This window comes from Leucopleurus acutus, assembly GCF_964270905.1.
Source record: "Leucopleurus acutus genome assembly, chromosome: 7".
NCBI lineage: Eukaryota > Metazoa > Chordata > Mammalia > Artiodactyla > Delphinidae > Leucopleurus > Leucopleurus acutus.
In genome coordinates this window covers 7,152,612-7,179,686 of record NC_139150.1, presented here as the reverse complement: position 1 = coordinate 7,179,686, position 27,075 = coordinate 7,152,612, and the positions used below count along the sequence as shown (strand labels likewise).

Here is a 27,075-nt window from a genome sequence, read left to right as displayed (position 1 = left end):
AGGGAGAGGGTGCAGGCGTGAAGAGAGCTCCCCTCAAAAAGATGGCAACGCCCTGGTGGCCCCGTTCGCGCCCGAAGGTGACGTCACTTCCGGGGCGGAGGAGGCTGAGTGGTGCAGTGAGGGACAAACAAAAGGAGGCGCCGGAGGGGCGCAGCGGCTGGCGGCGGGACGGAGCGGCAGGGGCTTGGGGCTGCCGGCTGGGCGGCCGCGCGCGGCGGGCCCAGGTGAGTGGGTGGGGTGGGGAAGGGGGTGCGAGCTGTCACCTCTCGAAATCCACTCCTGTACGTCCCCGGCCAGCTGGCTGGCCCCGGGCACCCTGGGTAGCTTGGGCTCTGCCCGCCAGGGCCGGCTCCCTCGGGGCCTCCCGCGGCAGCTCAGTTCGGCCTACCTCCGGGTTCCCCATCCCCCGGGTCACCGGGCCCCCCCCGCGCCTCTCTCTGGTGCCGCGGCGCGCGAGCCCCCTCCCAGGCACCCCAGTGCCTCCCTGCGCTCTACATAACCGGGAGTTTCCGCCTCGGCTCCCCAGGTCCCCTTGTCATCTCCTGGGTTCCCCCAGATCCTCACCCCTCCACACACACACGCCCCCCCTTACTAGAGGTTCCACCTCTGGGCTTTCTCCTTGGCAGTTTTTTTTTCTGTTTTCAAAGGTTCCCCTTGCTCTCTTCTCCTGGGTTCCTGGCCCCCTCCTCTTCCCTTACACCCCTCCCTCCTCTTGACTGGGCTGGAACTGTGCCCTGACTTGGGGGCAGATCCCTGGCTATGCTTGTGGGGCCTGGCTGGGCTGGGGTTGCTGGAAAGCCCAGTCCAGGGTCTGAGGCTCCGGACCCTGCCGGTGTCCTGTGCATCCAGATGGACCTGAGAGCCAGGTCTGATGAGGTCTGGGCTGGAGACCCAGCAAAGTTGGCTGCCCAGCTGAAGCAGCATAAACGCTGGTTCTTGAGATTCATGATGATTCTGCTCCTTTTGTTGACTGCTTCTTTCCCTTGGTCTGGACTGGACTGAACCAAGATTGGGCTGGTTCTTAGCTGATGCATGTGCTGCCTTTTTTAGAAAGGAGGAGAGATGGTTGGGGGGTGGCTGGCAACCTCCTCCTGGTGGGGACTTGGCTGGAAGAGTGGGGCCGCCCCTTGGTGACCATGCTCCCCGGAGGGCTCTTCTGCTGCCCCACCCCCGGAAGCCTTTTGAGGATGAGTTGTGAGGATGAGGAGGGAGAGAGCTTGGTGCGGGAAAGGGACTTTGGGCCTAAATTGTGGAGGAAGGATTTGGGGGAGCTGAAAGGCTCCCAGGGGCCTCTCCCACCTTTTCCATTAGAAGTACCTTTTACCCCTGACGAACTGTATCTTGCCCTTTGAGCAGACAGAGTGGCAGACAGACAGACTGGAGGCAGGAGGAGGAGGTCTGATGTTGGTGATCCCTCCTGTGGAGGGGATGGGGGAGTGAGAGCTTTGTTCAGAGGGACTGGGCAGTGCCCACGGCTCAGTCACACTGGCATTGCCTTCGTGAAGGTCAAGTTTTCCTCTGGCTCAGGAGGGGAGGCAAGGACAGATGACAGTGCTGGAGGACTGGCTTTTGGAGAGGTGCTGGGGCATGAATGACTGGCCCCTGCCTCCCTGTCTTCCCAGTTTTAGAGGTTCTTTGGGGTTAGCTCTAATGCCCCTCTGCCTTCCGGGGGCTGTGAGGCACAGCACAGGAGCCCAAGAAATATTTGTGACTTCCTCCTGGAACTCAACCAAATACTCCATCCCTTGGGCACATCCGCTAGGAAGCTGTTTCCTCTGCAAACTTGGAATGGCCTTTCTGGATAGTGGAAGCTCCTGAGGATTGCCCCAGTAGGTCAGAACTCAGGGAGCTGGCTTGGCCTGGACCTCGCCTGCAGGAGTTGGAGCGAAGGGATCGGCCTGGTTCCTGACTCTCCTGAGAGTGGAGGTGATTCTGGGTTTTCACAGGCTTTCACGGGGAGTCAGGTGGGTTGGATGTGGGGCCCTGGAGCCCAGTACACCATCTCTCCATCCCTTGACTCATTCATTCATTCATTCAACTATCCTTTGGTAAGTGCCTGGTCTGGGCCAGAAATGGTGCTACGAGAACACAGTCCCTGGCTACAGTCTGGGAGGAAAGGCAGACAGGAATACGTTGATACAGTGGCCAGCATAATACTAGAAATTTTACAGAGGCAACCCAGAGGAAAGAGGCATCAGCTGTGGGTGAATGTGTAGGGGTTGGTCAGCGTGTGTTTCCTGGAAGAGGAAGGGTTAGAAGAATCAGTGCCAGTGAGTCCAGAGGCCTGAGTTCTGGGCCTGCCTCTGTCATGGGCAAGTGACTGGCTTCCCCAGCCTCCGTGGGTATCCCTCTCTTTGCCGAGGAGGGGAGGGGTTGGGGTAGAGGCTGGCTCCCATGGCTTCTGTGCCTTTACAGACGCAGGTGCTTCGCTGTCTAGCTGCCATCACTCTGTGTGGGATTGCCAGGTTACTGACTGTCTCCCTGTGAGGCTGGAGACCATCTCCTGCTTCTTTCCTCCTAGCACAGTGCCTAGCATTGAGTAGGTGTGATAAATGTTCAGTGGTGTAAACAGCTGAAAGGCTCCACGATCCCTTTGTCTGTGTAACCACGCCTCCTCGCCCCGCTTCCTGCTAACTCCTCCTTGTCCTTTGGCCTCCCTTAATGGCTGGGTCACACTCCCAGCGCCTGGCTGGCTTAAATACTCCCCCTACCCTGCTGTAGCCTGACCACGCTTCTCTCCCCGCCCTCCTAACTTGTCTTGTTCCCTCCTGTGAACAGTTCTGAGCAGAGTGCCTGGCATGTAGTAGATGCTCACTAAACAGTTCTTGACTATAGATGATGGTTGAGTTGTTTTTTTTTTTTTTTCTTTTTTGCGGTACGCGGGCCTCTCACTGTTGTGGCCTCTCCCATTGCGGAGCACAGACTCCGGACGCGCAGGCTCAGTGGCCATGGCTCACGGGCCCAGCCGCTCCGCGGCATGTGGGATCTTCCCAGACCGGGGCACGAACCCGTGTCCCCTGCATCAGCAGGTGGACTCTCAACCACTGCGCCACCAGGGAAGCCCAATGGTTGGGTTTTGTGTTTGAGTCGAACTCATGTGTCTGGGTTGAGGGTGTGTCTCTGCCTGGATCCAGCTCACCCTTCTGTAGCTCACCTCTCGCCACTTCCCGCCTCCAGTCCTAGATCCAGCCAGGACACTCAGCAGGCTCTAGATGTCGTGTTCTCTCCCCTCCAGGCAAACGTGCTGGTCCTTCTCCCTGGAATGCTCTCTCTCCAACTCCCACTCTTCCCCAGCAGTCAGCTCAGGCAACACCGTCTCTGGGGAGCCTTCCCTGACCCTACTAGTCAACGTCTAGTGCTTCTTCCATGTCCCCATAGGGCCCGGGCTCCCCCCAGCAGAGCCCCGGGCTCTCAAGAGCCAGTTGTAATTGTTGCCTTGGCATATCCCCCGCAGACTCTCTGATTCTCTGTCATCACCCCAGAGCCCAGCCCAGGCCCTGCACCGAGCAGGGGCTCCGAAACTGTCGGCAGCACAGCAGGTAACGCTGATAGTCACACACGTCCCTGCTGACTGTAGCTCTTGCTTCCTTGTAGGGAGGCAGCTTCCATGGAGCAAAAGGAATGCCAGGACCCTGCCCAGACAGACGTGGGTCAGCCTCAGCACCGACAGCCAACTCGCAGATAGCAGAGCCTTCCGCAGGGTAAGGACTGGGCCCCCACCCTGCAGGCCAGCCGAGCAGGTGCCTGGAGGGCAAAGGGTGGTGTCTCTGTCCCTGCAGCCCTTTGCTCTTCTCGCTGGAAGGCCTGGGCTTCTAGGGCAGAGATGCCAGGAAACAGAATTCTTCCTCCTTCTCCTGACTCAGTGGCCAGCTGAGTAGTACGTGGCTGCCATACTCAAGCTGGCGTGAACTTGTATGGCGAACCCCTGGCTTTTGTCACTCTGGGTGGTGGTTCATGCTGTCTCATGACCACGTTTCCTGAGGTGTGTTCTGTGGAACACTGGTTTCTTTGGTCACAGTGGTCAGGTGACTCCGGGAACAATATCTTGTCGTAGTCTGTGCTGCAGGACTTCTCAGAGCCTTGAAGGATGTCTCAGAGCTCACTGAGAGCATGGCGAGTCTCTGAGAGGGAGCTAGCAAGTCGTGTTTCCCCACACTTGTTTGATCACGTGGACGTCTTTGGGGATGGGGGTTCCTCTTCCTGTGCTTTGGAAAACAGTTTCCAAAGGCAGGAGTGTGCACTGGTTAGGACCCAGACTTTGTAGTCAGACCTGGGTTTGAGTCCCAGCTGTCACATGCTCGACAAGTGATTGTGGGCCAGTCACTGTACCTCTCTGAGCCTTAGTTTCCTCATCTATGGAAAGAGGATAATATTAGCACCTTGCCTCCCTTTAGGGTATTTTGAAGATTAAATATGTTGATATAGGGAAGGTAGCACAGGGTGTCTTAGAACGTGTTCCCTAATCATAGCAGGTGTATGTATAAGCTGCTTAATAATTTGTAAAACAAACCTTATCAGTGATCTCTTTGGTCATTTGCGGAAGCTCAGGGAGTGGCCTTGATCCCCCGTTTACAGACGTGGAAACTGGGGCTCAGAGGGAGGAAGCAACTTGCCCAAACTCATCGGGAAGAAGGCAGGGATGTGGGACCTGAGCCAGGTCCTGGAATCCTGGGCTGGGGTCCTTTGTTCTGTGTCCGAGGGCTCCCTGCCTCCACCTCTCCCATCTAGGCTTTTTTTTTTTGGCGGCTGCGTTGGGTCTTCGTTGCTGCGTGTGGGCTTGCTCTAGTTGCGGCGAGCGGAGGCTACTCTTCGTTGCAGTGTGGGGGCTTCTCATTGCGGTGGCTTCTCTTGTTGTGGAGCGTGGCCTCTAGGCGCACGGGCTTCAGCAGTTGTGGTGCGTGGGCTCAGTAGTTGTGGCTTGCGGGCTCTAGAGCGCAGGCTCAGTAGTTGTGGTGCACGGGCTTAGTTGCTCCGCGGCATGTGGGATCTTCCCAGACCAGGGATCAAACCCGTGTCCCCTGCATTGGCAGGTGGATTCTTAACCACTGCACCACCAGGGAAGTCCCTATAATGTCTTGATTTTAATGTCATGTAGAAAGTGAGAGTCTCCCTTGATCTCTATCTCCAGAGATTTGAGTGAGGAGGGGTCGGTTCTCCCACATGTATTTTTACCATTTGCTTATTTTCCTAAAACCAAGTCCTGTTAGAGCTGCTGGTTTGCACCTTGCTCTCGTTTCATTTAATGGTCCGCCCTGGACCTCTTTCCCAGGCGAGGGTAGAGCTGTGGGTGAGTCCCGTCAGAAGAGGGCGGTGGGAAGTGCCTGATGTGTGATTTTGTTGACTATCCTGTTTACTGGGACAAGGTCAGCAAACCCCAGCCCTGCCCTGTAGGAGTTTCCTGTTGGTTTTGAGGAACTCTTACCTCCCCCCGCAAGAAGGGAAGACTGAGCCGAGGTCTCTGGCCAGTGATGAGCAGGAAGCAGCAGGTCCTACTTATCTGAGGCCAGAATTCCTCCTCTGTGCCAGGGAGGAATGGCATGGGCCAGCCTGAGAGGTTTTAGCCTCCAGGTTTTGGCCCTCCTCTGTCTGCCTGAGGCAGGGGCTGCTGTGTTGCGTTGGCCTGAGCCTGGCCCTGAGTCCTTTCACCTGACTGTCCTGGTGGACAGCCCGATCTTGGTCCCCCTGGACGCTCCTCTCAGGTTTTAGCCGTGAGGGTGGACAGGTGAGGCGATGGGGTTGGGGGCGGGGGGGGGGGCTGCCCTGGGACCTGGGTCTAGAGATGCTCTGCTGGGGCGTAGACACCTCAGGCCGGGTTTCAGCAGGAGGAACCCCCGGCCTGGCAGCCTGGCTCGGCAGGGACCACCCTGGGGGTGAGGTCTGTGCAGAGACGCGTCCCTCGGCCGGCGGTGTTCAGGTCTCCGTCGGGACCCTCTCCCTCTCCCCTGTTTCTTTCTCCCAGTCTTTCCTGGAGTCGTTTTCCTTCTGGCACAGGCCACTTCGGGCCGCTTCCTGTGGGAGCCCGGGAGCTGGCCTCTCGGTGGACGATGCTCTGCTCGCCCTCCTTCCAGCAGCAGAGCCTTCACGTCCACGGTGGCCGCGGTCCGAGCCCAGGCGGCGCGCCGGTCACTGTGAAGTTTGCCATCTTACCCGCCACCGTCTCCTGGGTGAGGTTGTGTCACTTTTACAGGCGAGGAGACCAGGGCTCGAGGCACGAGGGCTCCCGCCCAAAGTCGTACAGTTCAGGTGGCAGAGCCGGGATGTGAACTCGGGTCTGTTTGCCTTGGCAGCCTGTGCTCTTTCTACCCCACCTTCCGTTTGTCTCTTTCTCTAGGTTCTCGGGCTTCGGGGTGCTTCAGAGTCTCCCGAGAGCGTGTTCAAAATGCTGGTTCCCCTGGACCCATCACCGCAGCCCTGCAGAGTCCAAGTTGGGGGGTGGGCCTAGGAACCTGCACTTTGAAGACACTCTGCAGGCCGTCGTGAGGCTGGGGGTCCTCCGACTGTGCCGGCCAACACTGACCAGCGCGACTCTGTCGGCGCCGGTCCCCACCAGCTGCCGCCAGAAGGGTCGCCCTCGGTGTAGAAGCGGGGCTGGGCTCCCTCAGGCCCTGGATTTCAGTGTGTATGTGCGAGCGGATGAGGTTTCTAGAACAGCTTTTACACCCAGCCACAAACATCTCCCTGTGCGCTTTCCCGATGCGTTTCTACTGCATCTCACATCTCGTAAAAAGTTCTTTGTTTAACTGTCTCTTGAGGACGTAAAACCTCAAAATTAAATAGACACTGCGATACAGCCTCATGCCAGGAGCCATGTTCCACTGGCGTAAAAGTGGCTGTAAAATTCCATGGCTCTCGCGTGGCACCTGGGCACCCTCAGAGGCGCCACTGCCAACCTCATGCCCCCGGCAGAGTTGACCTGTTGGCAAACGTGCTGACTGGGTGGGGCGGCATAGGAATCCTTCTGTCACATCTCCCGGCTGGTGGCCTGGGTCAGGATCCCTGGGGGCAGCCCCCCACCAGCCCAGAGAGCCAGGCGACAGACGGCTTACCCTCGGCCAGGCCCCCTTGGTCCCAATCCCCTTGGATCTCAGCAGATGAGTCTGCGGCCTCCCGTGGGCGCTCCTGCCCACTTTTCGTGCGCTGTCCAGGAAAGCGGCGCTGGTGTTCAAAGCAGATCGAGGCCTGTCTTCAAGGCCCTTCTGCCCGCCATGGGCCCAGACCCAGCACCTGGCTTCCGGGCTCAAACCCAGAGCTGGGCTCCCCCACCAAAGTTTCCTGAGTATGGCCTGCTAGAGTTCCCTGCAGAGACCTTGATTCCATGTACCCCTCCGGAAATGGGGGTCTTGTCCCAGGAAGCATTTCCAGGGTTCTCTGGGTGCCCAGGTAGGTCCAGGAGACCTGCTGGCCTTTGAGACAGGTGGGCACAATGGAAAGGCAGACCTGGGTGATCTTCCCCACCATCTTCTTCTAGCTGTGTGGCCTTGGGCAGGTCAGTTAACCTCTCTGGGCCTCAGATTTCACACCCCTAAAGGGACTGATACCATCCCATGATGGTAACAGCAGCTGACGTTACAGAGGCTTACTGCGTGGCAGGCCCTGAGCCAAAAGCTTTCTATGGACCGCCTCATTCAGTCCTCACCACCGCCCTACCAGGAATAGACTCAGTGGCCACTTCATGGATGAGGAAACCAGAGCCCTGGGAGGGAAGTGACTTTCCCAAGGTCACATGCTGGTGAAGTGGGGAGCCGCCGCACCTGTGTTTCTGGAAATTGGGGGCCGAGGCCCAGGAAGTACCAGGCGCAGTGCTGGCACGTAGTCCAGTCAGTGACCCGGAGCTCATGTCAGTAACACGTCAGCCTGGTGGGGTGAGGGGACGGCCTGAGCCTCAGGCCTGGGCTGTTGCCTGTGCGTGCTTGGCTCGGGGAGCCATGGCCGCAAGCCCCAGGTGGGTGTCCTTCACCTGTCACCCTCCGCCCCCCTACCAGGCCGCCTGTACCCTTGCAAGTTTGCATGAGAAGCATGAAGACCAACCTGTTTGGGAGGCCCAGCCCACATGGAGAGGAGTTTGGAACGGAAACTTGTTCCCTCCCCCCTCCCACCCTGGGCGTCTCCCCTCTTCTTTCCTGGGAAAGTGAGGGTGTGCCCTTCTACGCAGGGTGCACGGAGCCAGGTGGTGCCCCAAGCCCGCACTCTCCCCGGCTGGGTGTGGGGACCTCCAGGGCAGTGCCCGTGCTGGGGCGGGTGCGGGCCGTGTGCACCAGAGCGGGCCCTCTCCTCCCCTCCTGCTCTGGGAGCAGAAGAGGCCCCAGGGTGCTGACCGAGGAGCAGATTCACAGGCCCAGAGCACTCCCAGGACAAGACCTGTGACCCAGTGTCTTCCTCCAGCCTCTTGGGTGTGGCCCTTCCCCCTTCCCTGGGAGATCCTTGGAGGGACAGCCTCCCCAAGGTAGGAGGAGGGGCGAGAGGAGGGGTGAGGGGTGCAAGCCTCCTGCCTCCCCTCCCTCCCGCCTGGGAAGTTTTCCCAGCCTCTCTATTTGGGCTATAACAAAAGGCTCTCTGTGCCCTGTTTACCCACAGCCTAGCCTGCCTGCCGCGGCTCAGGTGTGAAGGCCGAATCTCTGCAGGCCAGCATGGGGGTGGAGCATGCTTGGGTGGTCGCCCAAGGGGGCAGCGTTTTATTTCTTTGACTTCTTTCCCCATCTGTGAGAAGCTTCAGGAGGAAATCAACAATGTGGACTAGGCTGGACACCTAAGGGGTGGTTCTGCGAACCGCTCACCAGCTCTCTGTCTCTGTCCTGTCCTGGGGTCCTGAGCCTGGGCTCCGGAAGTTCAAGGCCATTGAGTGTGGTCTCTGAGTCCTGGGAGGTCCTGGGGGCCTTGGGGAAGCTTGGAGGTATTTGTGCTTGTGGCTCAGCGCTCTCCTGGGTGTCTTCCCCAGCTAAATTCTGGGTGGGTTTCTGCAATGGCATGTGGGTTGGGATAAGTATAGTGCACCTTCCTCTGTGCCAGGCCTTGGGTTGTCCCATAATATGTGCATTATGTTATTTTTAATTCTCACAATAAGCCTCTGAGGTACTGTAATATTCCCATTTTACAGGTGAAGAAACTGTGGCTTAGAGAAGAAAAGTCATTCGTCCCAGGGTCTGAGCTCACCCACCCTGAGGTGTTGCTTCCCTGCGCCCTGTCGAAGTGTGTGTGTTACCTGGGTAGGGCAGGCAGGGGCGAGCTAACCTTTTCCTTACATGATAGATGGCAGGTACTTCTTGTAAACTCTTACAATATTTAGAAACGACTCGGTGAGGGAGGTCTTTTGTTTTTTGTTTTGTTTTTTTTTTTTTTTGGGTGGTCTTTTGATTTTTCCCAAGTATTTTTTTCTTCTCACAAAAGTAGCAAATTTAAGTACCACATACTGGAATCATGAAGTATTTGTTGTTTTGTGACATTTTATATTGTTTTATCATCCATGATATATCATATTATATGCTGGTCAACATCTTTTATTTTATTATTACTTAATATCCCTTGGACATCTTTTGGGTCACTGTATACAGATCTATGAGGTAGGTAGCACTGTTCTTATTTTAAAGTTACAAAAACGGAGGCTTGGGCTAAATAATTTGCCTGGAGTCACGGAATTATTTCATGCTTGAGCTGGATTTGAACCCATGTCTCCCCAGTTCTGAAGCTATTGCTCTTCACACTCGCCGAGATCTGCCTGACACCATGGGGAGGAGAGGGGCTCTCTGGGTTGCCCTAGTTCTGCTGCAGGAACCTGGTCCCGCTTCTCTGCACCTGCGTGTGCTGCACAGTGGGAAGGGTCTAGCTGCATCCTACACACTTCTGCATCTCCCTGGGGCAGGGCAGGACTGGGCAGGGGTGATGCTGCATCCTTCAGTGTCCTCAAAGGCCGCAGGTGCCTCTGCGCCGGCCAGGAGCAGGCCAGTTGGAAGGAGGACCTGAATCTGCTGCCCTGGCGATCATCTAGTAGAGGCTGCCCCCAGCTGAGCCCAGCAGGTGTGAGGACCAGAGAGAGGAGCAGCCAGGAGTAGAAACAGTTGCTTTTGTTCCGGTAAACTTTGTAGGAAATAGTTTAAGCACACACGAACGTTATAAAACTAGAGCAGATATCTTTATACCCAGGGCTCAGCTTTGTTCGACTTTCATGTTTGACAATAATTGCTTCACACACACACACACACACACACACACACACACACACACACACACACACACACACACACACACACACACACACACACACACACACACACACACACACACACACACACACACACACACACACACACCCCTTCTCTCTCTCCCTGTCTCAGATCACCTCAGGCACAATATAAGCCTCTTCCCCAATCCCATTTTCTTCCCTCTCTAGATGAAATTAGCATCTTGGTTTTGGGGCTCTCCATGCATGTGTTTATTTATTTTTGGCTGTGTTGGGTCCTCGTGGCTGCGCATGGGCTTTCTCTAGTTGCGGTGAGCGGGGGCTTCTCATTGCGGTGGCTTCTCTGGTTGCGGAGCACGGGCTCTAGGTGCGAGGGCTTCAGTAGTTGTGACACACAGGCTCAGTAGTTGTGACACACAGGCTCAGTAGTTGTGGCTCGCAGGCTCTGGAACGCAGGCTCAGTAGTTGTGGCACACGGGCTTAGTTGCTCCGTGACATGTGGGATCTTCCCGGACCGAAGCTCGAACCCGTGTCCCCTGCATTGGCAGGTGGATTCTTAACCACTGCGCCACCAGGGAAGCCCCCGTGCATGTGTTTGTACCTTCACTACACTTGGATATGTACATTACAGAAAACCTTATATAAGGTATGTATTATTCTATAGCTCGTTTTGGGGTTCAGCATTGTTTTGGGGTCTGTCCATGTTGGTACGTGTAGCTAAAGTTCACTCACTTCACTGCTTTAGCATTTCACCAGATGCTTAGAGCAATTTATACTTTCTCCTGTTGATGGACATCTAGGTTGTTGATGTTTTGCTATTAGGAACAGCTCCGGAGTGATCATTCTTGTCTGTGGCTTCATGCGTATGTGTAAAGTGACTCTCTAAGATCTTTACCTAGGAGCGAAATTGCTCCGTTGGAGGATGCATACATACATTCTATCTCCTCATTTAAGAATTCAACATTTTTGCCAATCACAAGGGAGCGAAATGGCATGTGACTGTCTTAATTTGCATTCCCCTATTAGTAATGAGATTAAGAATTGTTTCATCCATGAATTTCCTTTTGTATTTTTCTCCCATAAATCGTCTAACCATACGTTTTGCCATTTTTTGCCTGTTGGATTGTCTTTTTCGTATATTTGTAGCAGTTCTATATTTGTTCTGGATAGTAATCCTTTGGTAGTTACACCTATTGCAAATATCTCCTCCAGGTCTGTGGGTTCTTTTCATTTGTTTATTATTATGTCCTTTGATGTGCATGCATTTTAACTTTAATGTCATCGATAGATCAATCTCTTCCTGTAAGGATTTGTATTCTTTGTGATAAGAAATCCTTCCCTGTCTTAAAGCCATCGAGACGGTCTCTTAGATTTTTCTTTAAACACTTTCAAGTTTTACTTTAGGTCTTTAACTCATTGGAATTTATTTTTCTGTAAGGAGGTAGATGGGGCTATGCTTTTTTCATGTGAGTAACTAAGCCAGCTCCTTTCATGGACACCCATTTTTTCCCCCGAACCTGCACAGACACTGTCATGTCTAAGTTTCCAGAAATTTCGGTGTCTGTTTCTAGGCTCGCTCTTCCAGTCCTCTGGTCCATCCATCCATCCCCATATCAGCACCACACTGGCTGCATTCCTAGAGCTTTATAGGAAGTCTCCTCCCACGTTATTCTTCCGAATGGTTTTAGCTATTCTTGATCCTTTGGAATCTTGATTTTTTTATATCTTTTTTCTTAATTACCTGAGTAAACATATGCTTATAACAGAAAATAGAGGTAAGTTTGGGGTGAAAAAAAGATTATAAACAGCAGGCTAATCTCACCGCCAATATTTTTCAAATATACGTCTAAGTTACTGCAGGAGGCTTCTTACTCTATCACAGTTTTGTTACCTACTTTTTGCATTTAACGTATTTTGTCATGTCATCAAGTGTTTTGCTCTAACATGTTTTCATTCTTTCATAGTATTCCATCATCTGATCATTTAATAGGTATTGACCAATCACCCAGTAACAGGCATCTAGATTGTTTCCAATTTTCCTGGGGTATAAATAACACCGTGATGAACGTTCCTGTGACTAAACCTTTGTCCTAGAGTCTTTCCCTGACAATTGCCAACCTCCCTCCTACTTCCTCTCCCTCCTGGCTCAGCCCAGTTCAGCAGACCTTTACTCTACCTTCGGTATTCCGGGCTCTGCACAGAGACTGGGATGGATCTGGAGTGGTCCCCATCCTGTAGGGCTCCCAGTCTACCCCCATCCCCACCCCTTGGTGGTCTCTTGCCCATGAGCTTTACGTGGTACAGCCAGGGTGAACCCCACCTCACTGGTGGGTGTCAAGCCCTGACCTCCAGGAGGGCACAGTCTGTAGCTTTAAACAATGCATCTGTTCTGGAAGAAGGAGGATTAGCTGGGCTGGAGCTCAGGGGACAGCAGGGCATGGGGCCTTTTTGTCTTTCTCAGCCACCTCGCTTTCAACCCTTTAATCTTTGCCCTCTATTCAGGATCCTCTGCAAATTCTCCATCTCTTGGGGCAGAGATCTGATCTGACCTGACTCCCCATCACCCTCCCGAGATTGCCCTCTGAGAGCCACAAAAGAACACCTGAACTCTCCACCTGAGAGCTTATTTTTTTCTTTCTTTTCTTCTAGACTGTATTTATTTTAAATTCTGTACTACTTTTCAATCACAAAGGTAAGGCATGCTGGTAAAAAATTCCAGTTTCCTTTCATCCTGCCTCCTATTCCCACTCTAAGAGGGAGCCGTTCCCCAAGCTGGTCAGGGTTTATCAGCATGGGATTGTATTTATTTATTATTCTGGCTCTTGCTTTTTTCCAAAATGGCATTACATACAGAGCTCCTTTATTCTGCTGAAAAGGCCCTGTTGTATTCTAGAGGCTTCTTTAAGGGACCAGGATCCGCTTTCTGCCCGCCTCCTTTGTGCCTGGCCCCACCTAACTCTGCCCCTTTGCCAGGTGTCAGGGCAGGCGTCTTGGGTGCTTTTTCTCCTTCCGTTTCCTTCCTTCGTGCTCAGGTTCTGCGCTCTTTTCATCTACCCATCGACTGCCTGTGGAAGTCAGGATTGCTGTCGGGGGCCATGTCTGCATCTGTCTTAGCCTCATTCCACAGATGGGGGAACTAAGGCTTAGAGAGGTGAAGTCATCTGCCCAGCGTCACTCCACTGCTGAGTGGCAGAGCCCAGGCTGGCCCGGCTGGCCCCCTCCCTCCAAGCTCCTATCACCGTTCTTCCTTGCTCTCCACCTGCCTGAGATCCCCCCCACAGGCTGCCGGGGAAACCTCCCTCTTGTGACTTCCTGATAGTACTGAGAGCTTGGCAGGGCACCTGTTACCACGTGCATTTTGTGGATGGGGAACCGAGTCTTGGCTGCTGGAGGTGCCTCTCCCTCCCTGCTGGCTGTAGGCAGGTACTGCCAGGCCCAGGGAGTGTCTGTAGTGGTGCCAGTGGGAAGGGAGGTGTCAGGGTGGGCGGAGGCCTGGATCACGTGCCCCTTGGTACCCTGACCACCTTATACAAAATGTGGGCACATCCATGACAGATTCTCTGTTCCCTTCCTGACGGGGAAACGGGGGCCCCAGGAGAGAAGCTGTTGCACACCTCTGCTAGGGGCCGTCCTGGCTGCGGAGGACCGGAGGCCTCAGTGCAGGGAAGGGATGAATGCACTGCCTACAGGAAACTTCCTGAAAAGGGAACTCTCCATAACTAGGAAAACAGGGCCCTTTTCCCTTATGGTGCTTTCCTGATCACCCCCTGGTGTGCCCTGGGGCAGCTGTCAGCTGGGATCTGCTCCATCTGAGTGGCTTCCTGGAAGTGCTACTTGTCAGCGCTCCACCCCAGAACTGGGTTTGAAGGTGGCCTCTAATCCCTGACAGGCAGTGTGAAGTTGGGCATGTGACTTCTCTCCCCAAGCTTCAGTTTCCATATCTATAAAATGGGCATGAGGAATATTATTCAGCCTAGAAAAGGAAGGAAATTCTGGCACCTGCTAAGACATAGATGAACCTTGAGGACATTACATTAAGTGAGAGAAGCCAGTCACAAAAAGACAAATATTGTGTAATTCTACTTGTATGAGATACCTAGAGTAGTCAAATTCATAGAGATAGAAAGGAAAATGGTGGTTGCCAGGGGCTGGGGAGGTGGGAATGGGGAGTCGTGTTCACTGGGGACAGAGTTTCAATTTTGCAAGGTGAAAAGAATTCTGGAGATGGATGGTTGGTGATGGTTGCGCAACAAAGTGAATGTACTTAATGCCACTGAACTGTTATGGTTAAAACACTCAAAATGGTTAAAATTGTAAATTTTATATTTTGTGTATTTTACCACAATAAAACTGTTGTGAGAAAAAAAGAAAGGGTGCCAAAACAGTGTGCACCTCTTGGGCTCCTGAGGATTCTGGGCTGGGCCATCATTCTCAGAAGGAGCTGTTCCCCCCAGGGCCCTCAGGGGTGGGCAGGAACTGGGAGGGGACCCAAAGCTGCCTCAGCTTCCTCCCTTGCCCCGCCCATCTGAAGCTGTGGCCCCACCCACCACCCAGGCCCCGCCCTTCCCCTCCCCACTTCTTCCCCATCCCTCCTCAGGCACTCTCTTGATACCGTTATTGAGCACCTGCTGTGTGCGGTAGACCCTAGTCCTCCAGCAGCATCTGGAGGAAAGGTTGGAGATTGATGACACCAGTGCAGACTGCCTGCTGCCCTACTCTGTCCTAAGTGCTTTAGAAGCATGGAGTCCCCTGGGCTCTTCCGGGCAGCCCTGCGGGGAATCTGCCCCTGGCATTTGTGAAGAACCTGAGGCTGAGAGCCAGGGAGGACCCTGCCCGAGGCCAAGGCAGCAGCAGAGCCCAGGCCTGCACACAGGTCACATGCTTTCGGCTGCCGGCTGCCCCCTGTGACCTCCACTCCAGAGGGGCTGCCCCGACCACCTGGCCATCTCCTCTTGGGGCCAGTCGTGGGGAAGGCGCGGTCCCTGGCACCCTGGGGACTAAAGCCTGGGCTTTGGCACCTGCACCTTCTTTCCAGATTTCCCCGAAAACGCCATCAGAGAGGGGCAGTGACTTGTCCAGAGCCCCACAGTGAGTTGGTGGCAGAGGTGAGGCAGAAACACGGTGCAGCTAAAAGGTGACCCCTCCCAGACAGGTCCCCCACACGAGGCCGGGCCTGCCCTTCTAAGCTGTGTGACCTGGGCCCCTGGCTCTGCCCCTCTGAACCTCTGAGGCCTCCTCGGCACAGTGGAACGGGTGCCGTCCTGGGCTGAGGAGGCACCCGCAGCCTCGGGGGCCAGCACAGGACCGTCCCCTGCACGAAGCCCTTCTCAGCAGGGAGGTGGCATCCATCTCTCCTGCCGTAGCCATGGCTACCCCCTGCCCTGACTCGTCTAGTTATTTGGACACTCCTCTGTCTCTCCCACCCCTCCCCACACGCTCACACTGGCCCGAGAGCCCCCCGGGGCAGGGGCGTTTTATTGGTCACATTTACTACCCATAGAGGAACGGGCCAGGGGCTGAACGGAGAGCTTAGAGCGTGCTTCGAGACAGGTATTTGGGGGCCGGGGGGCGGGAGGAGCCAGACACGCTCGGTGGATGGGACTGTCTCCTACCTCTTGGAGCCTCAAGGTCCCTCACCTGTGACGGAGCTGTGGACAGTTCCCACCTCAGACCCAGAAGGAGTTAGGAAGGCGACATAAGCAAAGCCCCAGGACAGCAGGGGCCCGGAGACAACTCACGGGGAGAGGCTGAGTGTTCTCCAGTACGTGACACACCCACTCCCCCGAAACAGTGAGGTTGCAACCACATCCTGCCTGGTCATCAGCTGCCCCCACCCCCAGCGTCTGGCATCCTGCCCTGGCAGTCTCTTCCTGGACTCTCCGGGGCAGGCTGTTGCACATCCTTGGGTCCTCCGTCCTGGCCCCTCCTACCTTCCGGCCCCCAGTCTTTGGGCGCCTGCCTGGATGTGGACTCGGGGAGCCAGGAAGGGAGGGAGGAGTGTCGGGGTGTCTTTCAGCTGGGGGCCGGCTGCGTGATTCAGCAGGCCCTCCCCTGGACGGCTGCTTGCCCAGGAGTGTGGGTGGTGTGAGGGGCCAGCTGGTCATTAGAGGGCCCGGGCCTTCCTGTGGGGCAGGCTCTCACCCTGGCCTGTGAGTCCCGGCCTCACCAGGAGGGCTGACCCCCTGGGCTGGAGCCGCCGGCTCAGGGCAGGTGGTGGTGGTGTCTGCTGGCCTTGCGGTGACCTGAGCTCTGGGAACCCCGCGGGGGCAGGGAAGCTGAACTCCTGGGCTCTATCTCTTGGCCCTGCCCTGCGTGGGGCCTTGGGCAGGTGGATGGCAAGGCTGTGCAGTGGTGAGGATCTGAGTGGGGAGGTGGAGGGACAGGCCTGAGTTGGACCTCGGCTCTGGCCCTGAGTAGTAGAGTGCCGTTGGGCAGGTGACTCTCCCCTGAGCCTCAGTCATCCCATCTGTGAAATGGGACCAAAGATAGACCCTGCATCTGGATGTCAAAGGGACCCCACGAGAAGGATTCCATGGTAAGGACCAGCCCGGTGCCTGGCACACGTTCTCTGTTGAGCACCTCTATTCCCTCAAGGGGTCTAGGTTTGCTTTCCTCCTGTCCTCACCCATCCCGGCGTGCCCGAGGAAGATGAGATGGGAAGCATCTGGTGTTCGCAGGGAGGCCCTGTTTTATGAAGTGTTCGTTACTTACTATTGTCACTATTAATATTATAAATAATCAAAATAATGTGGCCCCGTCCCATAACCTGGGCACCCTTGTGCCTCTCCCAACAGAAACAGACCCATTTGTCAAAACACAGGTATTTAGGGACCTCCCCAGCAGCCCAGTGTTTAGGAATCTGGGCTTCCACCGCAGGGGGCATGGGTCTGATCCCTGGACAGGGAACTAAGATCCCACATACTGCGTGGCACAGCCACAAAAAAAAAAAGTGAGTTCATACTAAGCCCCCTCTTCTGCATTTGGCTTTTCTCACACTTTGAATAAATCTCTTCGGACCACTGGCGCAGCTTCGTGGCAGCTGGTTCCGAGTGAGCTGGAAGTTTTCAACTAGCCCCTCTGGTTCTGATCATTAGCAGGATGGGGTCTAGACAGGGATTCAGGAATGCTCCTGCTGAAACGTGGGGGTCCCTGTGAGGCTGCTTTTGCAGTCTGTCAGCGTGACCTGGATCTCAGTGCTCAGCCTTCCTGTCTATGGAATGGGGAGGCCGCCTGCCTTCCCTCTGGTGGTTTCCCAGCCACCTGGTGAACATATGGTTTCTGGACAGACGCCGATCCGTGGGCTGGCCCATGAGTGTTGCCCAGCCAGTGTGACTCACAGCTAGACTTGAGGTAGAATTTTGGACAGTGGGTCCACTGTCTCCTGCCTCTGATCCCTGGGTTTCAGAAAGCCAGGCCACCCTGTAGTAACCCCCTCCCATGGGTCCCTTTCAGGTTGAACCATGATTCCGGTGACAGAGCTCCGCTACTTTGCGGACACGCAGCCAGCGTACCGGATCCTGAAGCCGTGGTGGGACGTGTTCACCGACTACATCTCCATCGTCATGCTGATGATCGCGGTTTTTGGCGGCACGCTGCAGGTCACCCAGGACAAGATGATCTGCCTGCCGTGTAAGTGGGTCACCAAGGACTCCTGCAACGACTCGTTCCGGGGCTGGGTGGCCCCCGGCCCAGAGCCCCGCTACCCCAACTCCACCATCTTGCCGACCCCCGACACTGGCCCCACGGGCATCAAGTATGACCTGGACCGGCACCAGTACAACTATGTGGACGCTGTGTGCTACGAGAACCGCCTGCACTGGTTCGCCAAGTACTTCCCCTACCTGGTGCTTCTGCACACACTCATCTTCCTGGCCTGCAGCAACTTCTGGTTCAAGTTCCCTCGCACCAGCTCGAAGCTGGAGCATTTTGTGTCCATCCTGCTCAAGTGCTTCGACTCGCCCTGGACCACACGAGCCCTGTCGGAGACGGTGGTGGAGGAGAGCGACCCCAAGCCGGCCTTCAGCAAAATGAACGGCTCCATGGACAAGAAGTCGTCGACGGTCAGCGAGGACGTGGAGGCCACCGTGCCCATGCTGCAGCGAACCAAGTCTCGGATCGAGCAGGGCATTGTGGACCGCTCGGAGACGGGCGTGCTGGACAAGAAGGAGGGGGAGCAGGCCAAGGCGCTGTTCGAGAAGGTGAAGAAGTTCCGGACCCACGTGGAGGAGGGGGACATCGTGTACCGTCTCTACATGCGGCAGACCATCATCAAGGTGATCAAATTCATCCTCATCATCTGCTACACTGTCTACTACGTGCACAACATCAAGTTCGACGTGGACTGCACCGTGGACATCGAGAGCCTGACGGGCTACCGCACGTACCGGTGCGCCCACCCGCTGGCCACGCTCTTCAAGATCCTGGCCTCCTTCTACATCAGCCTGGTCATCTTCTATGGCCTCATCTGCATGTACACGCTCTGGTGGATGCTCCGGCGCTCCCTCAAGAAGTACTCGTTCGAGTCCATCCGCGAGGAGAGCAGCTACAGCGACATCCCCGACGTCAAGAACGACTTCGCCTTCATGCTGCACCTCATCGACCAGTACGACCCGCTCTACTCCAAGCGCTTTGCCGTCTTCCTGTCGGAGGTGAGTGAGAACAAGCTGCGGCAGCTGAACCTCAACAACGAGTGGACGCTGGACAAACTGCGGCAGCGGCTCACCAAGAACGCGCAGGACAAGCTGGAGCTGCACCTGTTCATGCTCAGCGGCATCCCCGACACCGTGTTCGACCTGGTGGAGCTGGAGGTGCTGAAGCTGGAGCTGATCCCCGACGTGACCATCCCGCCCAGCATCGCGCAGCTCACGGGCCTCAAGGAGCTGTGGCTGTACCACACGGCCGCCAAGATCGAGGCGCCCGCCCTGGCCTTCCTGCGCGAGAACCTGCGGGCGCTGCACATCAAGTTCACGGACATCAAGGAGATCCCGCTGTGGATCTACAGCCTGAAGACGCTGGAGGAGCTGCATCTGACGGGCAACCTGAGCGCGGAGAACAACCGCTACATCGTCATCGACGGGCTGCGCGAGCTCAAGCGGCTCAAGGTGTTGCGGCTCAAGAGCAACCTGAGCAAGCTGCCACAGGTGGTCACGGACGTGGGCGTGCACCTGCAGAAGCTGTCCATCAACAACGAGGGCACCAAGCTCATCGTGCTCAACAGCCTCAAGAAGATGGCCAACCTGACGGAGCTGGAGCTGATCCGCTGCGACCTGGAGCGGATCCCCCACTCCATCTTCAGCCTCCACAACCTGCAGGAGATCGACCTCAAGGACAACAACCTCAAGACCATCGAGGAGATCATCAGCTTCCAGCACCTGCACCGCCTCACCTGCCTTAAGCTGTGGTACAACCACATCGCCTACATCCCCATCCAGATCGGCAACCTCACCAACCTCGAGCGCCTCTACCTGAACCGCAACAAGATCGAGAAGATCCCCACGCAGCTCTTCTACTGCCGCAAGCTGCGCTACCTGGACCTCAGCCACAACAACCTGACCTTCCTTCCGGCTGACATCGGCCTCCTGCAGAACCTGCAGAACCTGGCCGTCACGGCCAACCGGGTGAGTGGCTCGTGGCGGGGGTGCTCCTGGGTGTGGCGTCTTCAGCTGTGGTTCCCAGGACCCCCTGGGAGGAGCTGGTTGAAAATACAGATCCCCAGGCCCCGGACCAGACCTGCTGAATCAGAATCTGTGGGCTTGGGAGGCCGTCTCTGCCGCAGAACGTGGCAGAGGTCACCTGCCAGGAGGGATGGTGTGGTCAGGCGGGGCCTGTCCCCGAGGTGGCCTTGGGCAGGTTCCGCGAAGGCAGTGATGTGCACGGGCAGGAGGTCCACGGCCTGCCCCACTCTCTCAGAGCTCGGTCGTGGGAGGTGGGACTTAGCCTGGAGCTTGCAGTGTCTTTCTCAGCTTGTCCTGGACCAGATCTGGAGCCCAGGATGGGCCCACCAGGGACAGAAACTTTGTGGGTGACTGGTGCAACTCCCAGCGCCACTCACACCCTTTCCCCTCTGTGTTTTGAGGGTGGCAGAGGGCAGAGTTGAGCTTAGCTGGGGCCGGTTTGTTACCACTTGCCTTTCTGGAGAGGAAATTGTGCGAACCGTTGTGGGCCTGTGGTACTGGAGGCCACGCCCGGGAGACAATCGAGACCTCTGGCGGCTCCCGTGCACCAGCCCCTTGCCTGTCTGGACAAGCCCCCCACCCAAGGGCCCCTCCGCGGAAGCAGGCAGGTGAGGATTGAGGGCAAGTGGTCCTATGGCCTTGTGGCCTGGCCTCTGCCGTGGAAACAAAGGCACAGCTGCTGGGGGGACCTCTCCCTGCCCTGCCCACCTCTTCTGGGGCCCTGCAGGGAGGTTGATATTGGAAAGAACGTCTTCCCGGTTTGTTCCTACTCCGAGTGGAAACCCTCTTGCAGTGAAGAGGGTGGTATCAGGGTGGACACTCTCGCAGCGAGGCTAGGGGTGATGGAAGCCCGTGGCCGGGGGCTGGGATGCTGAGGGAGAGCCAATCCAGCCAGCACCTCTGCGCCTCTGTTGCCGGCAGCAGCATGAAGCCGCCCCATGGGCTTATGGAGCTCCTGCTCTGTGTCCACCCTGCGCTGGGCACCCTGCTCCCGGCACCCTGTGAGTCCTCCTGGCAGGAGCTCTCTCCAGCAGCCTGGAGGCAGGCAGCCCCTGAAATGTCCCGTTTTAGGAAAGGACGTGCCTTCTCCAACATCACCCAGGTTGGAGGGTCCAGGCACCCCAGACCTCTGACCACCAGAACCCCTCCCGTCTTCCCTAAGCCTCTCTCCCTGTAAACCACAGAGATTTTGACAAATCCTTTCTCCCTCCCTCAAATTATACCTGTGTGCATGTGTGAGAACGTACAGGGGTGAAGGTCAGATCCCAGGCTGCTTCACTCTGGAGAATCCGCCTCCAGGGCCTGGGACAGGCCCACCGGTCAGGAAAATTGGCCTCCCGGGGAGAAGCCCCATTTGGGGAGCATAGGACAAACACACACCTCCTTTAGCATGTTGAGGGGGACCAAGTGGCCCCCCCCAGAGCACAGTGTGGGGCCAGATTGCCCCTGGATTCGGGGCTGCCTTGGGCATCCCAAGGACCCCTCGTGGTGCCCACTCTGTCCCGGGAGCTGTGTGGGCACCAGGTCTTGATGGGCCTTCCCAGTCAGTGGAGGGTGGAGGGTACAATTCCCGACCTGTCCCCACCCCCAGCTCCTCACCCCAGGCATGGCTGCCAGGTCATGCCTGTTGGCTGAGGTCACCCCTCAGGAAGAGCTGGGGGCAGGCACGCTGTCGCTGTCCCGAGGAAGGAGACCCTCTGACACTCGGTTCAGCACAGTGCTTAATCATGTCCTGTCCCCGCCCACTGGAATGCTAGAGGCCTTTGTAGGGAAAAAAGTTTGCTTGGGCCAGTCCTAGTCAGGCTCCTCCTTTTAGGCAGGAGCCCCCCTCCCTTCCTCCCTCTGGGCCTGGCGGTTCCTTGTGAGCCACCCCGGGCTATGGGCCTCGTGTGAGTCGACAGGCAGGGGCGAGTGTGGCCCGGCTCAGGCCCTCGGCCTCTGTTTTCTTAGGTTTAAACTCATGTTAACGAATACCTCGATAAGTGGGCGTCCACTTGTTTGGTTATTCATTGGTTCATTGATTTGGGGAATGTTTTTTGAGCGCTCCTAGTGTGGAGCAGGGAGCTGGGGGCCTAGGAACAAACAAGCGGCTGCCCATCCTGAGCTCAGCTCTCTCAGGGAAAGACAGGCAACCAGCATTTAGCATGGACGAGACTAGGCTGGGGCACAGCGGAGTGGCCTCAACCCGGACTTACCCCAGGGCAGGCGGGCCTCCTGGAGGAGGGGGCATCTCATCTGGCCCTGCAGGACAAGGAGTTAGCCAGGTGAAGAGGAAAGGGAGAGTCTAGGAGGCTCTGTCCACAGAGAGCTGAGAGCCCAGGGGGAGGAGCCGTGAGCTGAGCCCCTGGAATTTGGACTTTCCCCTGAGGCCAGGGCTTGAGGAGCGTCCTGTTCTTCCCACTTGGTTTCAGATAATCTGTCTCACGTCCCTTCCCTCGACCCTCTGACAACAAGGACCTTGGCTCTTTCGTCCAGTGCCTGACGTGGAGCAAAACGTTCACCGAATTCCCATTGACCGAGCGACGAAGGGATATGCCGCCTTGGAATTTAGAGAGCTCGCTCCTGCTGCCACTCGAGGGTATTGGGGGTGGGGCAGGGTGAGAGGTCAAGAGCTGATAGAAAGCCCGTGGGCCGCTATCAGGCGGGGGCGAGGCCTGGACCGGCAAGGGCTGCCAGGGATGGCGAGACGGACGGATGTGGGGGAGACTTCGGGGGTGGAATCCACAGGACATGGGCGGGATTGGACGTGGGGAGAGAGAGGTCTGACGTGACTCGAGGTTTCTCACGTGGCTGCCTGGGTAGCTGGAGGGTCATTGAGGCCAGGTGTGGGACAAGGCACAGGTTTTCAGAGAGTAGAGCGTAGGTCCCATATTGGGACATCCAACGGACCAGGTTGAGTCAGCCTGAAGCCCAAGGAGTCGTCCCCCCAGGCTCCTGGGTGAAGATGGGTCCTCGATGAGGTCACGGGGGGAAGGATGGAGGGAAGGGGAGTCTGGCTCGAGCCTTTGGGATTGACGGCGACGAGCCGGGCCAGGCAGGAGCGGGTGGGCACACAGCCCACGGGGAGTCAGGTGAAAGGAGAACAGATGCATGTCCGGTGGATTAGGAGTGACCGCTGGTGGCTCTGGCCAGGGAGTTTCCAGGGTGGGCAGCGGCAGAAACCAGATCACGGCGGGCCAAGGAGAGAGACGGTGTCTTTCCGAACGGTTTGTTGGGAAGCCTGGAGAGGCTCCTGGGAGGGTTGTCTCTTTTACAAAGACCAGGTGGACTTGAGGGGGAGCCAGTGCTGATGGGGGAGCCGCTGAGACCCCTGAGGAGGTGGGAGAGGGAGGGATTGGGGTGACGGGAAACGACTTCACACCTTCAGCGCACGATCACACCTCACGAGGGACAGGAGTGGCCCGGGTGGGGCACTGAGCCACCGAAGGCACGTTCCTTTCTCTCCACGCGCCTGGAAAGAGCTCCTTGATGGGCTGGGGGGTGCTCCGGGGAGGGGACGTGTCAGGGGGAGGGCTCCGATGTGAGCCCCAGCTCTGCCACCTGCTGGTCCAGCCTCTCCCGCTCCCTGGCCACTGTCTGCGTCACCAGAGGAGGCCAGTGTTGGGCGCAGTGGGGTCTCTGGGAGGCTCTGGCCCATCCGTCCTGCCGGAGCCCACTTCCCATCTGCCCTCTCACCTTCATGCCCCTGCTGACCTGGAAGCCACCTCTGCCCCATACCTGACCACTGGGCCACGTTGAAGCCCCAGGTCAGGAGTCCCCTTTAAAACAGTCACAGTGTCCCTCATGGCATGGCCTCTGCCCTCTCAGCAGGAAAATGGGGACAGTGACAGAGCAAGCTCGCCGTCACCCTCACATGGGCTCGGGCCCAAGTCCCTTGGCTCCTGCCCTGCTGGAAGGGTCCCTCCTGCCCACCATATCTGAGGGAGGTGGTTGTAGGAAAATAGGCTCAGTCAGAGCTCATGTTTGTAGCTGATTGCTCACAGGAGGGCGGGGAGGAGGCTGGCTTTTCTGGGGTTCTTCCCCTGTGGCAGGAGACACGGCAGGTCCCCACCCAGGCTGCACCATCAACAGTGTGGACATTTAAGAGCACGGACTGTTGAGCCAGGTTCGAATCTTGGCTCCACCACCCTCCAGCTATGAACCTCTAGGCAGGCTGGCTCCTTCAGGGCCTCAGTTTTCCCATCTGTAAAATGGAAAGAGTGTTTACAAAGTACTTACAGGTAGTTCCGAGGGTTCAGTGAGTTAATAGCATCAGCGCTCAGAGCGAACCTGCCCTGTAGTAAGTGGCATGTGGGTGCTGCCCATTATTCAAATTTTGCAAAATCAGAAGGAGGGGGCTCTGAATGGCCAACACTGGGTTCCCCGCACCCACCATCAGCCTGTGACTTGACAGGTAAGGAAACTGAGGCCCAGGAAGGGGAAGTGATTGGTGAGCTCTCCCCAGTTCTCAGCAACAATTAAGGGTGTGGAATTTTCTCAGCAGGCTGCTCTGCTTTCATAAATTGCTCTTAAACCAGGCAGGACCAACAGCCTGGCTCCTGGTGAGCCCTGGGCGGTGGAGGACGGGGTGTGATTGGGAGTAGCTGGCTACTGTGATTTGCTTCTGGGGTGCTAGGCGCTGGGAGACAGCGGGGAGCACAGCACACCCAGCCCTGCCCTCTCAGAGCCCTCTGTCTGGGGGCGACAGGAGACCAAGCAGTTTGACCATGGAAGGGATCAGTGCTGTCCGGGGGACGTTGGGTGCCATAGGTTACCAGGAGGTCAGGAGGCTTCCTGGAGGAAGTGACTGCAGAGCTGAGACCTAAAGAACAGGGGAAAGTTAGCCAGACTTGGGCCCAAATTGTGCTGGTCCCTGGGGTCTGGGGTAGCTGAAATGGGCATCAGAGAAGGTGCTGGTACCCAGGGCAGGGAAGCCCAGAGGCCCAGGTCCGAGGTGCGCCTGCCTCACTTCGCCCTCTGCTCCTTCCCTGTAGATCGAGGCGCTGCCCCCGGAGCTCTTCCAGTGCCGGAAGCTGCGGGCCCTGCACCTGGGCAACAACGTCCTGCAGTCACTGCCCTCACGGGTGGGCGAGCTGACCAGCCTGACCCAGATCGAGCTGCGGGGCAACCGGCTGGAGTGCCTGCCCGTGGAGCTGGGCGAGTGCCCCCTGCTCAAGCGCAGTGGCCTGGTGGTGGAGGAGGACCTGTTCAACACTCTGCCTCCCGAGGTGAAGGAGCGGCTCTGGAGGGCTGACAAGGAGCAGGCCTGAGCCACCACGGGCACTGAGCACGGGCCGCCCAGAACAGCCAGCAGCGGGGCCTCCAGGGAGGCTTCAGGCCCAGGAGCCCAGGAGACTCGGACTGACGACCAGCCCAGCCTCTCAGTGGGGGCGGGGCAGGAGCTGGGCCACAGGACCGCCCCTGAGGGGCTGGCCCCTTTCTCCTCAAGACTCACGCCCCCGCGGGGCAGGCGCCTGAGGGGGAGATCAGAGACCTGTAGTCCATCTCTGAGCACAGTATTTGGACAATCAGGGCCTCCTCCCTGGAGGCCATCTCTGCCCCAGAGGCTGAGCTGACACCAGAGGTCCAGGGACACCTACTTAGTTCTTGGTATTTATTTTCTCCGCCTCCCACCCCCTCCCTCCAGATAACTTATACATTCCCAAGAAAGTTCAGTTCCGATGGGGGGTGTCTGAGGAAGGGTGGGCTGTGTTTCCCTTTTCCTTTTTTTGGTGGTTTCAAAACCATTTAGGGCCCACCCAGCCTTGAGCTGAGCGGTCCAGGGTGAACAAGCTGTGGGACGGTCACCCCAGAGGTGCCAGGCTGGGCTCTGGTGGCACGGCCCGTGGGAAAGCAGGCCACCAGGCGGAGAGGCCAGGCCTGGGGTTTGCCGCAGCAGTTTAGATTTTTTTTAAGTAAAAAAAATAAAATAAAATAAAAATTTTTTTAAGCTCTAAAAATTGATGGTTTGGGTATTAAAAAGAAAAAACTAAAAAAAAAAAAAAAAAAACAAAGGACACTAAAGGCCAGTGAGTTGGGGTCTCAGGGTGGGACAGCAGTTCCCCTTGAGGAGAGCAGCAAGACACTGAATTGTGTTTCCTCCCCCCGGGGTGCAGGCTGCAGGATGTCTTCCGAATCTGCTGTGACCTTGGTCCAGGAGTCTGTAGTTCCTCTCCCCGTCTGGGGCGGGGATTGTTGTGTCTTGTTTTTGGTGTCTTGTTTTCTTTCTCCTCCATGTATCTTGGCAGGCTCTCATTTCTGTGACTGTTGGCCGAAGAGAATGTTCCGGAGCTTCCAAGAAGGGAGGGGACTCGGGTTGGTTAATCCCCGGATGAACGGTGCTCCATCCCCCCCCAATCCCTTGTCGCGGTGTTAAGGAGCCCAGAGGAGCCCCCTCACCCGGACTCTGTTTTCCCACCTCACGCTCACGAGTTTGCCCAGTGCTACTACTGGCCTCAGCCGCTGACGTCAGTCCTGTCACCACCTGGTCCTTCACAACGGACACTTGGAGGTGGGGCCACGGGTGAGGAGGTTGCCGCCGGGGAGGGCGGGCTATCCAGGTTCTGGTTCCAGTTTCTGTCCCAGGCGCCTGGCACGTGCAGCCCACTCAGCGCCTGGCGGCGGGAAGCCAGCTCACTTTAGATCAGTCACCGGGGTTCCCGCTTTAGAAGGGTCCCCACCTTAGATCGATCACTTGGACATTAAGGCACGTTTTAGCGTCTCGTCTTAATGATTATGTCCACTCGTCCATTTGTGTTTTCTGCGTCGTGTCATTGGATGTAATCCTCAGAAATAACGCACACTAGCCTCTGACAACCATGAAGCAATCTGTTACACGTGGGTCTGAACTTGTAGACTCGGTTCAAATATCAAATAAATCTATAACAGAAAGTAGCCTCTGGAGGTCTCCGTGTCACGGGGGGACCCTTACCTCAGCTGTCTGAGGCCCGCTCAGCCCCGTGGACTGGTTTGTGGAGTGACCATTTATTGGGCACCTAGAAGATAATGAACTCTGCTCCTCTGCCTGCCCCGTGATCCCGGAAGCTCCTCGGAGGCAGCTACAGGACACGAGCTGGACGCAGCCCCTGTTCCACATCCAGTGTGGGCCCCACCAGGATCCCACAGCCAGCACGTTGTCTGCTGGCTGAGGCCTAAGGTTCGGGCCCTCCCGAGCTTTGATGGGAGGGAGGGAAGGGTGCTGGAATGGGAGCCAGTAGTCTCGGGTCCTTTTCCCAGCTCAGTCATCCC

General features: G+C 56.8%; 1 protein-coding gene across 1 annotated transcript; it reads left to right on the top strand.

The window, feature by feature from the left end:
* Nucleotides 1-126: 126 nt before the first annotated feature.
* LRRC8A (leucine rich repeat containing 8 VRAC subunit A) lies at nucleotides 127-26,791 on the top strand. Its single transcript, XM_082843064.1, has 4 exons — nucleotides 127-224; nucleotides 3,595-3,701; nucleotides 17,627-19,791; nucleotides 24,822-26,791. The coding sequence occupies exons 3-4, from the start codon at nucleotides 17,635-17,637 to the stop codon at nucleotides 25,095-25,097; spliced, it is 2,433 nt and encodes an 810-aa protein (XP_082699190.1). The 5' UTR covers nucleotides 127-224; nucleotides 3,595-3,701; nucleotides 17,627-17,634; the 3' UTR covers nucleotides 25,098-26,791.
* The last annotated feature ends 284 nt before the right edge of the window (nucleotides 26,792-27,075 follow it).

Excerpts from the sequence above, each read along its gene's own strand:
- LRRC8A (XM_082843064.1), top strand. The coding sequence starts at position 17,635 with ATGATTCCGGTGACAGAGCTCCGCTACTTTGCGGACACGCAGCCAGCG. Across the intron at positions 19,792-24,821 it reads TGGCCGTCACGGCCAACCGG|ATCGAGGCGCTGCCCCCGGA; the intron begins GTGAGTGGCTCG and ends CCTTCCCTGTAG.